The sequence below is a fragment of the Petaurus breviceps genome, unplaced genomic scaffold, assembly GCF_028583685.1.
Source record: "Petaurus breviceps papuanus isolate PSGF00001 unplaced genomic scaffold, PetGlider_PUasm1.0 90825, whole genome shotgun sequence".
NCBI classification, from domain to species: domain Eukaryota; kingdom Metazoa; phylum Chordata; class Mammalia; order Diprotodontia; family Petauridae; genus Petaurus; species Petaurus breviceps.
In genome coordinates this window covers 6,860,288-6,873,267 of record NW_027187353.1, presented here as the reverse complement: position 1 = coordinate 6,873,267, position 12,980 = coordinate 6,860,288, and the positions used below count along the sequence as shown (strand labels likewise).

General features: G+C 36.0%; 1 protein-coding gene across 2 annotated transcripts in view; it reads left to right on the top strand.

The window, feature by feature from the left end:
• Positions 1–12,980, top strand: part of NEO1 (neogenin 1) — a 279,673-nt gene that overhangs the window by 59,026 nt on the left and 207,667 nt on the right. For both annotated transcript variants that reach the window (XM_069071219.1, XM_069071217.1), the window contains exon 2: positions 11,145–11,462. In XM_069071219.1, the coding sequence (XP_068927320.1) occupies positions 11,145–11,462 (318 nt within the window). The remainder of the gene's footprint in view (positions 1–11,144; positions 11,463–12,980) is intronic.

Below are 12,980 nucleotides of genomic sequence, written 5' to 3'. Positions count from 1 at the left end.
ATGATTCCTGAATAAAGGAAGTTCATATGTGGTGTTCCCATTGACTCACTGACTTGTATAGAATATGCATCCTTATTTTAACAATCAGAAAAGGGGGCTTAGCTTTCATCTGTAAATGAAAATAATTTTTTTGTAGGTAAAGATATTTTTAAGATAAAGATTAAGCTTGTGACATTGATTGAATACTAATTGCCTTCCATGTTCCTGTAAATGTACAACTCTCCTCCCTTCCCCCATAAATGGAATGGTGACTCTCAATAGATTGCTTTGGTTCTAAGGGAGACTGAAGGATGCTTTATAAATCTATTCCAGGACATAAATAACTGTAATTTAGAACAATAACAACAACAACAACAAAATTGAACACTAATTTTGTAATGACTCTATTTACTGATATAGGACTAATGTAATTTTGTAGATGGAGGACAAATTGTTCAGTTGTGTCTGACTCTTTGTGACCCCATTTTGGGGTTCACTTGGCAAAGATACCAGAGTGGTTTGTCACTCCTTCACTTCATTTTACAGATGAGGAACTGAGGTAAACGGTTAAGTGACTTGCTCAGGTCACACAGCAAGTAAGTGTCCAAGTTTGGATATAAACTCACCAAGACATCTTCCTGACTCTAGTCCCTGCACTCTATTCACTGAGTCACCTACCTGTGGGGAGGACAAATTAAGATATGCATTTCTCCTTAGACCATTTTATTTTAATGCATTGATAATTTTTTGCTTTGCAAATAATGATTTTATGATACTTTGCTAATTTTTTGATTTTACAAGTGATCTATTAACAAATTTTAAACATACTTATGCTTCATATATCAATGGATTGGAGTATTCTCCAATATATCCTCTACAGAAGATTTTCCTAATTTATTAGAGTCTCTCAGGTCTTTTTCCATATTGTGACCATCAGTGCAGCGATTCAGTTGTCCCTTTTTTAGCCTTCACTTTCATCACAATATGACTCCCCACTACTCCTCTCCCATCATGTACTATATTTCTAGATACATAACATGACCAGCATGGATAAGAGGGCTTCTAGGAGATACCTTCCTTCTCTCCTACAGGCTTCTCTTTTGCACTTAACTACCTGGCTTTCCATCTTTCTCACTCTTTTAGTTGCAGCTGTCCAGGGCTTTTTAGCTATCTAAAATCCTCAAAGAACTGACTAATTTGTTTATTTAGCCAGTTGGGTTGTCTCTTTTTTGAATTGTTCAGGGAGGTGTTAATACCTCATTCATATCCAAACTCCTAGAAAAATGTGTTTATATTCATTGCCTACATTTTTCTTACTTTGCAATCTAGCTTATGTCCTTATTATTCAATCAAAACATCTTTCTCCAAGTTAACAGTGATATTTTATTTTATTTTATTTCAGTTTCTAAGTTCTGTTTAATTTTCAGGACTGCCTTTTCCCACACACACCTACCCATAGCTGAGAAAGCAAGAAAAACAAAATACTTTAAAATATGTATAGTCAAGCAAAACATATTCCTGAATTAACCATGTAAAAAAAATATGTCTTAATCTGCAGTCTGAGTCCATAACCTCTTTTTTTTGCTTTTTGGAGGGCAATTGGGGTTAAGTGACTTGCCCAAGGCCACATGGCTAGTTTTTGTGTTATATCTGAGGCCGGATTTGAACTCAGGTCCTCCTGACTCCAGGGCCAGCGCTCTACTCACTGCACCACCTAGCCGCCCCAAAATACTCTACTTTTTTTTTTTTTTTTTGGTATTTTTCTTTATGGAGGGGGGAAGGTAGGGCAGTTGGGATTAAGTGATTTACCCAAGGACACATGGCTAGTAAGTGTTGGCATCTGAGGCTGGATTGAGTCCATAACCTCTTGATCTGGAGGTGGTTAGTATTTATCATGATGAATCCTATGGAATTATGGTTTTGTCATTGTATTGATCAAAGTTCCTAAGTCTTTAGAAATTGTCCAGTGTTATTATTATCACATACATTTTGCCCTGGTTTTGCTCATTGTATATTGTATCAGTTCATACAAGTTCCCAAGGTTTCTCTGAAACTACTCTTCATCATTTCTCATGATAGTATTCTATTTAATTGATAAATCATAATTTGTTCAATCATTCCTCAGTTGTAGAGCACTCCTTCAGTTTCACATTCATGCTACCACAAAAAGAATTACTATAATCATTTTGTACATATAGGTTCTTTCCTTCTCTTTGATCTCTTTGGGGTATAGAACTAGTAGCAGTGTCACTGAATCAGATGGTATCACTGGGTCAGATTGACTTAGTTCCAAGTTGTTTTACAGAATGTCTGGAATGGTTCATAGTTCCACCAACAATGCATTAATGTAACTATTTTCCCACATCCCCTCCAACATTTTTCATTTTCCTTTTTTTGTCAACTTTGTTAATCTGATGGGTTTTAGTGATACTTCAGAGTTTTTAAATTTGCATTTCTCTATTAGTGGTTTAGAGTATTTTTATATGGTTGTTAATAACTTAGATTTCATCCTTTGAAACTTCTTATTCTTTGACCATTTATCAATTTGGGAATGACTCTTAATCTTCTAAGTTTGAATCAGGTTCCCAATCTAAAAAATAAGATCTTTATCAGAGAAACTTGCTGCCAAGAGTTTTTACTCATTTTCCTATTTCTCTTATAATTTTGGCTGAATGGGTTTGTTTGTGCCAAACCTTTGTTGTTGTTGTTGTTGTTGTTGTTGTTGTTTTTGGAGGTGGGAAGGCTTTTGGGGTTAAGTGACTTGCCCAAGGTCACACGGCTAGTAAGTGTTAAGTGTCTGAGGTCAGATTTGAATTCAGGTCCTCCTGACTCCAGGGCTGGCATTCTATTCACTTCATCACCTAGCTGCCCCTCCCATACCTTTTTAAACAAATTGTCCATTTTTATTCCTTGGAAGCTCTCTAGTACTTGTTTGGTCCTGAACTCTTCCTTATCCATAGATCTGACTATCACTTTCTTCCTTGCTTCTCTAATTTGTTTACTGATGTCATTCTTTATATCACATATCCATTTAGAGCTTGTCTTGGTAAGTAATATGAGGATATAAATAGTGTTGAGGTATACAGGTATTCAAAGAATACTAGTGTCTCTGGTGTGAGGACTGCTGAGCCCTTTTCAAAGGTAACTTTCTACCTTTGGTGTATACCTGCCACCCAGTTCTCACCTGTGGCTCCAAGAAGCTGTAGCATGTGCAATGGCCACACCCTGATAAACTGTTTTGACAGATGGGCTAAAAACCAAGTTGAGGGTAACTGATAGGCCTCAAACCCTATGGAATGTTAGAGGGTTGTCTACCACAAGTGGAATAAGTGGATGAGAACAATTTGTTCCAACAATCATGAAGGTGGTTGAAGCAAACATCCGTTGCCTCTGGAGCCATTGCCAGTCATTTTGACTTTTGTCCTGCCACTGAACTGTGACAACTCTGGATGAGAGAGTGAGGCCAATGACTTTGTGTACCTCTTCCTCACTTAAATTCAATTTCTGCATGAATCGAAAGCCGTCACACATACCACTTTACATTTTTACCTACCTCAAAGTCCTGTGGTGAAGGACAAGTGATGAAGCAGCAGGTATGTGTATACATTGGGAGCTGTAGTGGTGGCCCAGGCCATAGGGTCATCTTACTGGACTGAAGCTGCAGTAGGATTCAGCAGGCTACTGGGTGTCTGAGCAGCCTTTTGTAAAGACTGAAATGCTTACATCTTGGCATGAGTGAATGTATTACTGTACACCAAATCTCTGAAAGTTGCTCACTCCTTTTCTGCTCCACTGTTGCCAACCAAGTGTTGGCTCAACTTGCCCTCCAAGGTGGCAAGTAGCTGTTTACACTCAGAGAAGCGTCCTATTCCCGTGGCATTAAGTCTTCTGGTAGTCATCTTGCATTTGGACTACTGCTTTTGTTAAATGAAAAAGCTTAGCTTGGAGAAGATGAATTTATGATTGGTCCAGCACTCAGCACCATACATTATCTTTGTCACTTTTACATCCTGTCTGGCTTTTCTCCTTATAATGACGTAGTCTATTAAATACCAATGTTTGCTGCTAGGATGAATCCATGAAGTTTTACTGCATTTAGGTAAATGGAAGATAGTGTTGGTGATTAAGGTCATGAAACACACATCTTTAGTAGTAAGTGACTGCTGTTGTTTCCAGCTCTATTCCTCCAAAGGACTCCTTGCTATGTCTGATAAGTCTTTGTCTACTCTGGCCTTAAAGTCACCCAGAATTACAAGCTTGACCTCCTCCAGGTTTTCATAAAATTTTTATTTGACGTCAGTTTTTTTTTCATGGTGGGAGCATACACACTCCCATGATGATGATGTGGGACTTTCCTACAAGTGGTAATTGCATTGTCATGCTCACTTCTTTTGGGAGGCATACAAGCTTGTTGAAATAATCTTTAATAATGAAACCTAAGTCAGCTTCATGGTGGTCCCCATCACTACAACCATTCCAGAAAAATGCATATCCAGCTCTGACTTTGGTAAGCTGGCCTTCATTTTCCAGCCTTCTTTCACTCAGGGCAGCTATTTGGATGAAGTACCTGCTGAATTTTCTCACAATAAGCTGTTTGTCAAGAAGTCCTGAGTTCACATCCAACCTCTGACTCTTATTAGCTATGTGACCCTGAGCAAGTCACCCAACTTTTGCTTGCTTTGCTTCATTTGTCCTCAGCAACAAGATGGGGATAAATAACAGCACCTACCTCACAGGATTGTTATGAGGATCAAATGAGGTAATATTTGTAAAAATGCTCAGCATAGTGCCTGGCACACAATAAGCATCATATAAATGTTTATTCCCTTCCCTTTCCCTGTTAAGTTTGATTGGTATGGCATTGAATAAGTAAATTAATTAGGTAACATTATCATTTTTATTATAAGGGATCAGCTGGCCCAAGAACTCATGTTTCTCCAATTATTTAGAAGTTTTATTTTGTGTAAATGGTGTTTTGTAATTGTGTTTTTATAGTTCCTGTGTGTGTTTTGGCAAGTACACTCGCAATCATTTTATGCTATCTGTAATTATCTTAAATGGATTTCTCTTTCTGTCTCCCCCTGGTGGATTTTGTTAGTAATATACTGAAGTACTAATGATTTATGTGGGTTTGTTTTTATATCTTTTAACTTTTTTGAAGTTGTTGGTTGTTTTAGATAGTTTTTTAGTTTACTCCAGGGTTCTCTAAGTAAATTTTATATATAATTTACAAAAATAATTTGTTTCCTCTTTGTCTATACTTATTCCCTAAATTTATTTTTCTTGTTTTATTGCTATAGCTAGCATTTTCTAGCACTGTATTGAATAGTAATGATGATGATGAACATCCTTGGTTTACCTGATCTTATTGGAAAGGCCTCTAGTTTATCCCCATTACATGTAGTAGTGACTCTTGGTTTTAGATAGATAAACTACTTATCATATTAAGGAAAGCTCACATTCTTATGCTTTTAGCATTTTTTTTTTTACTAAAATGAATGTTATATCTTGTCAAAAGCTTTTTTTACATCTATGATATAATCATATAATTTCTGTTGTTTTATTATTAATATGGTCAATTATGTTTATAGTTTTTCTAAAATTGGACCAGCCCCACATTCCTGATATAAATCCAACCTAATTCTAGTGTATATCTTTGTGATGGGCTTCTGTAGTCTCCTTGCTAATATTTTGTTTAAAATTTTTGCATTACCATTCATTAGGGATAATGGTCTACAGTTTCCTTTCTGTTTTGGATACCCTTGTTATAAGAATCAAGACCATATTTGTGGTGAGGGGATTAGAACACTATCTTGTGATTCAGTTCTGGAGCTAGTTCAGTTCCCTTTCTGTTCAATTGTGGATTTAGTCCAATTTCTGTCTTGTGAGAAAACTTTATTTGATTGTGGGATTTGTGAGAGGACCTTATTATTACTTTGTTTGAACTTAGCTCTAAATGGCTGGGAAGCTGGACTACCTCTCACCTCCACCTGCTGCTTAACGATCCTTATGTGAGAACATAGTTTATGCTGACTAGAAACCTAGTCAGGATTGGAAGATTGATACAAGTTTTATTACAATTATACATCTCAAGCTATCCATGTGTCTTATCTGAAAACTGGCCCCACACCAATCAATCAGTTATTGTTTCCATGTTCTTTTGATTGTATGTAGACATTGGGGAGTGGAACATCTCTTTTTCCATCTGTAGAGAATTGTACCTGTTTGCTCTCCCCATCCCAACCTGGAAAGTCCTTAAACTTTCCTCTATTTAGAAATTGGATTACCTAATTTTGTATCCTGGTTAATTGTTTTCTTTTAATTATTTAGTCTAATTGTTTTTAATGTTTAAAAATCTGTCTCGTCTACTTAGGGTCCAGTGCTACAGCTGAGGAGGCCTGGTCCTGATTTGTTAAGCAATTGGCATACATTGTTTGGCAAATCTATATATACTCAGAACCATGAACCTTTGTTTTCTCATTCATTTCATCTTTCACCTGCCACAGGGGCACTGAAGAAATTTGGCTGGACTCCTTCGTTTACCTCTTTTTTTTTTTAACAGCTTATGTAGTGTTGGAATTTTTTTTTAAATTTTGATAGAATCTGTGATCACAATTGTCCATTTTTACTCCTATGAATCTCTCTAGTGCTTATTTGGTCATGAGCTCTTCCCCTTCTGGTCTTGTTAATCCATATGATTCCTTGTTTTGTTTTGCTTTTTTCCTTTGAAAACTCATTTATGCCTTGATCCATTTCTTTTCTAAGATAGAGTCTTATCCTATTTTTTAAGCCCTCTCTTTCCTATCCTATTAATTTGGAGATTTTATATTTGTGTGAATAGCAATTTATATTTTTTTGGAGAGGGGGCATGTAATTGAGCAAAATAGTACCTGGTACTTTATTTTATTTTTTTCTTCATTGATTTTGAATGCACCATTTTTAAAAACACTGACAATTTAATTTTCTTTTAAAAATGTATATGTGTGTGTGTGTGTGTGTGTGTGTGTATAATTTGATGTTTTGTCCCGTTGTTTTCCTTATTTTTAGTGAAAATTGTTTATTGTTTTAGTGATGTATTCGTTGACCACCCATATGTCCCTTTTTTTTAAACTTTACCTGAAACATAATAGAGTCTGCTCCAGCCCTTTATTTTAAATTTTGTGTGTTTCTTTCTGTTTCAAGTATATTTCTTACAGACAACATTTTGTTGGATTCTGGTTTCCAATCCACTTTCTTTTGTTTTATGAGTCAGTTTCTCTCATCTACATTCATGTGTGATTGTTAATTGCATATTCCCTCCATACTGTTTTGTTACACTGTTCCTTCTCTTTGTCCCCCCCCCCTTTTTTTAAAAGCAATTGGGGTTAAGTAACTTGCTCAAGGTTACACAGCCAGTTATTTCTGGGTGTGGTGCTAAGTATCTGAGCCCGGATTCGATCCCCAGGTCATCCCGACACTGGGGCCGGTGATCTTACTCGCTGTGCTACCTGGCCGCCCCTTGTTGCCCCTGGTTTCCCCTTCTTTAAGAATTTCTTCAGATCGTGACTAATCCCTCCTTTAATCTATTTTCCCATATATTCTTTACTTTCCTCCATATTTTTCTGTTGGGTGAAATGTACCCAACTTGTGTGTGTGTGTGGGGGGGATTATGTGTGTGCACTTATGTGTTCTTCCACCTTTCTCCCCACCCCTCCTTGTACTGAATTCTTCTTGGGCACACCAATTATAAAATAATTTTCTGCCTTCTTCCTTTCTCTTCTCTCCCAACCCAATATATTTCTCCCCTCCCTTTCCATTCTTATTTTAAGATAATCAAAACTTAACACAACTGATTCTCAAACTTTCTCTATAATTATACTTCCTTTATAATCCCTGATGATAAATTTTGAGAGTATTATCATCTCCCCATATTAAAATAGCAGTAGATTGTCCTTGTTTATCATGTTAGGATTGCTTATTCATGTTTAACTTTTTATGCTTTTCTTGAATGTACTTCACAGTTTTTTTTCTTTCTTTTTTTTTCTTTTGCCTTTCAGAGGGCAATTGGGGTTAAGTAACTTGCCCAACGGTTACACGGCAAGTTTTGTGTGTGTGTGTGGGTGTGGGTGTTAAGTGTCAGAGGCTGGAACTGAACTGGGGTCCTCCTGACTCCGAGGCTAGAGCTCTTACTCACTGCACCACCTAGCCTCCCAACTTCACAGTTTTTATATAGCTTTAGTATTTTCATCAGGAATGTGTGGAAGTTTTCCATTTCATTTATTCCCTTGCAGCATTTTGCCAACTTTTGCTGGAAAGGTTATTGTTTGTAAACCTACATCCTTTCCGTTCTTGCATATCATATTCCAAATTCTCTTTTTTCCAATTTTCAATTTCTCCAATTCTTCCTTTTTAGTGGAGGCACCTAAATCTTGTATGATCCCTCCCCTGGCTCCTTAGCATTTGAATTCTTCCTCTCTATTTGCTTGTAGTACTTTTTCTTTGACCTGAAAGTTCTGGGTTTTGGTGACAAGTTTCCTGGGAATTTTCATGTGGAGATTTCTTTTAGGTGACTGGTTGATTCTTTCTATTTCTGCTTTATCCTTTGGTTCTAAGAGTCCTGGGAAGTGTTCTTTTGTAATTTTTTGAAGTAGGATGTCTAGATTATTTTTTTGGATGTGGCTTTAAGGTAGTCCAGTTATTCTTAATTTTTTTTCTCTGTTTTTTTTTTAGGTCAATTTTGCTATGGGATTCCTTACATTTTCTTTTTCTTTTTAGTCTTTTCATTTTGTTTTAAGATTTCTTGATGTTTTATGGAGTCACTAGCTTCTATTTGAACAATTTTTAATTTTCAGGAAATTATTTTCTTGAGTAAGGTTTTGTACCTCTTGTTCTAAGCTATTCTTTCTGTGTCTTTCATAACACTCATTTCTTTTCTCATTTTCCACCCTCACTCCTTACCCCCAATTTGATTTTAAAATCATCTCTCTTTTTTTTTTAAATCATGCTTTATCTCAGGAATACTGGATGTACTTTAGCCCAAGTTGCAGATTTCTTTGAAACATCATTTATAGGTAGTTTTTAGTTATTCCCTACTAATGGATTTGTGTCTTGAGCTTTATTTTAGTTTTCAAAATTCCTTTCCATAAGATTTTGAATTTTAAATTTTCTTTCATTTGTTTCCCTTCCCCTCCTCCCCAAGATGGTGTGCACTCTGATATGGACTTTACCTATACTTTCATAGTAAACATATTTTCACATTAGTCATGATATAAAGAAAAATTAGAACTAATGGAAGGAACCACTAGAAAGGAGAAACAAAACAACAAAAGAAAAGAAGAGCAAATAGTATGTTTCCATCTGCATTCAGACTCCAGAGTTCTTTCTCTGGATTTGGATAGCATTTTCCATTGTTATTTTTTTGGAGTTGTCTTAGATCCTTGCATTGCTGAGAAGAGTAAGTCTATCAAAAGTCAGTCATCGGGGCGGCCAGGTGGCTCAGCGAGTAAGAGCACTGGTTCCAGTGTTGAGAAGACCTTGAGATCGAATCCCGGGCTCAAACACTCAGCACCACACCCAGAAATAACTGGCCGGGTAACCTTGAGCAAGTTACTTAACCCCAATTGCTTAAAAAAAAAATGGGGCGGCCAGGTGGCTCAGCGAGTAAGAGCACCGGCTCCAGTGTTGGGACGACCTGGAGATCGAATCCCGGGCTCAGACACTCAGCACCACACCCAGAAATAACTGGCTGTGTAACCTTGAGCAAGTTACTTAACCCTGATTGCTTAATTAAAAAAAAAAAAAGTCAGTCATCACACAATGTGGCAGTTAATATGTATAGTGTTCTCCTGGTTCTGCTCATTTCACTTTGCATCAGTTCATATAAGTCTTTCCAGGTTTTTCCAAAGTCTACCTACTCCTTATTTCTTACAGCACAACAGCATTCCATCACACTCATGCACCCCAACCTGTTCAGCCTTCCCCAGCTGATGGAAATCCCCTCAACCTCCAATTCTTTGCCACCAGAAAAAGAGTTGCTATAAATATTTTTGTACATGTGGGTCCTTTTCCTGTTTTTATGATCTCTTTGGGATATAGACCTAGAAATGGTATTGCTGGGTCAAAGGGCATGCACAGTCTTACCCTTTATTATTATACCCTTTGGGTATAGTTCCAAATTGCTCTCTAGAATGGTTGAATTAATTCACAACTCCACCAACAATGCATTAATGTTCCAATTTCCCCACATTTCCAACATTTATCATTTTCCTCTCTTGTCATGCTAGCCAATCTGACAGGTGAGATATGGTACCTCAGTTGTTTTGATTTCTACTTCTCTAATTAATAGTGATTCAGAGCATTTTTCATATGAATATAGATGGCTTTAATTTTTTCCTCTGAAAACTGCTTGTTCATATCCTTTGACCATTTATTATTTGGGGAATGACTTGTATTCTTAAAAATTCAACTCAGTTCTCTATATATTTCAGAAATGAGGCCTTTATTAGAGATACTGGCTGTAAAAAATTTTCCCAACTTTCTGCTTCCCATGAAATCTTAGTTGCATTGGCTTTATTTGTGAAAAAACTTTTCAGTTTAATGTAATCAAAATCATTCATTTTGCATTTCATAATGTTCTCTATCTCATGTTTAGTCATCAATTCTTCCTTTCATAGATCTGACAGGTAAACTTTTCCTTGCTCTCCTAGTTTACTTGTAGTATCAGTCTTTATATCTAAATCATGTGCCCATTTGGATTTCATCTTGGTATAGGATGTAAGATGTTGGTCTATGCCTAGGTTTTGCTATACTGTTTTCTCATTTTCCCAGCAGTTTTTGTTAAATAGTAAGTTCTTATCCCAGAAGCTGGAATCTTTGGATTTATAAAATAGTAGATTATTATAGTCATTGACTGTTATATCTTGCATACCTAACCTATTCTACTAATGCAGTACTCTATTTTGTAGCCAGTACCCTTGAAAGAATTTTAAATGACCACTATAGTAGTTTATATTTGATCCCACTTCTTGATCATAGGGAAACCATGTACTTTTCTGTTTTGCATGTTTTATGTGACTTTTAAATATGTTTTTTAGTCTAGTAGAAAAAAATTTAAAAGTATATAATTAACTTTAAAAAAAGATGAAAATTTATTAACTTTTTCTCTCTCCCCATTTCTGTTTATACAGGAGCCAGTGTGAGGACGTTTACTCCCTTTTATTTTGTCATGGAACCAGTGGATACCCTTTCATTACGAGGATCTTCTGTAATTCTAAACTGTTCAGCATATTCAGAACCTTCCCCAAAAATTGAATGGAAAAAAGATGGGACTTTTTTGAACTTGGTGTCAGATGACCGGCGTCAGCTGCTGTCAGATGGATCTTTGTTAATTAACAGTGTGGTGCATTCCAAACACAATAAGCCTGATGAAGGATATTATCAATGTGTGGCCACTGTGGAAAGCCTTGGAACTATTGTAAGCAGAACTGCCAAGCTCACAGTTGCAGGTAAATTTCCTTAAGTGATTTCTGGGACATTTTTTCTACTTTTAATGAAAAGGAAGAACTTCATTGGAGTTCCCTGGCATTTAATTAATTCATTCAGAAATATATTGTGTGCCTACTATGTTTAATGTGCAGTTTTAGGTGTTATGGAGGGTTGGAGTGTTAAGGAATGCAAAGAAAAATAATGAATAAATGAATGAAAAGGTAGCGGGTCCTCCCCAAGTGCCAAGCACAGTTGCCATCTGTCTGGAAATATATAGTTATTGTTAATTTTTGAAGTGGATGAGAGAATATTTGTGGAGGAATAATAATTTTGTATACTAACTCTGACCCTAGTTAGCCAAGAAAATTGGATATGTCATGAATCCATTTGCTACCAATACTCTTTCTTTGTGTATTGACCAAGGGAATGACATTTATCATAAATAATTTTTCAGACATTAAAAATCATTAGAGGAATGTTTTAAGATGGAGAATAAAACTGTGTATAGATAGCCCTAAACTTAACTCAAATAAAAAGTCATAGTAGGAGACAATTCTTTTTACAACTTTAGTGTTTGAAGAGTAGCAAAGAATATATGATATTGAGAATTTAAAGACAATGTTTTGTCTAAAACTGTTTTCAATTTGCTGTCCTGAATAGTGGCAGGATGTGTCACTTTTTAAACAACAATACTGATCTTTGCAAATGTTGTATTCTATTTGAGGGAGGCAGATAATTTACTTTGTAGTAGTGAGCCACTCTTCAAAACAAAGAAAATGCTGAAACAATTCTGAGGGGGAAAAATTGGACCATGTCATAATTTTCTTTTACCTTTTTAACAATCTGTTTACCAGGCAGTCTGATAAAATTTATGTGCTTAATAAATAAGTTACTGTGATGAATTTCCCCTGAATGTTGCTTTTTCTGTTCTGTTAAAAATACATAATTTGAGAATAATCAGTGACATTAAAATGGGTACTTGATTTTTTTTTTTTTGTCATGCTACAACCTCTAAAAACCTGTAGGGATTAAAGGACACATAGTTCTCTCTCTAGTTATCATAATTTCTCTGTAATAATAATGCTCCATTTTGTCAGATACAATAGTGATATGCAGTCAAAATAGTCCTTGCTTTCTGACATTCCAGACTCTTCCTATACTATTGTTACCTAGCAGTCTCTCCTCCTTTGTGAATTCATTATTCAAGTCTATTATTCAATTTGGATGCATCCTCCTTGGGCCATTCACTGCTGACTCCCAAGGACATTTATTTTCCTTCTTTCTTCAGTTTTGCCTACCTCACATTCTTTCTCTTCTTCCCAACACCTGCCATCATACTAAGGGACTTCAAGATTACATATTTGTATTCTCACAAATACCTAAACTTTCAATTCTTTGATCTACTCACTACATACAGAAATGGTTATATGTTTGATGTTCTTTTCCTTGTTTTGCTTCTGAATTTGCCACCATCTCTTCTACTTCCTTCATTCCTATTTACTTCCTGAGGTATCAAGATAGAGGAAATCATGATCTGA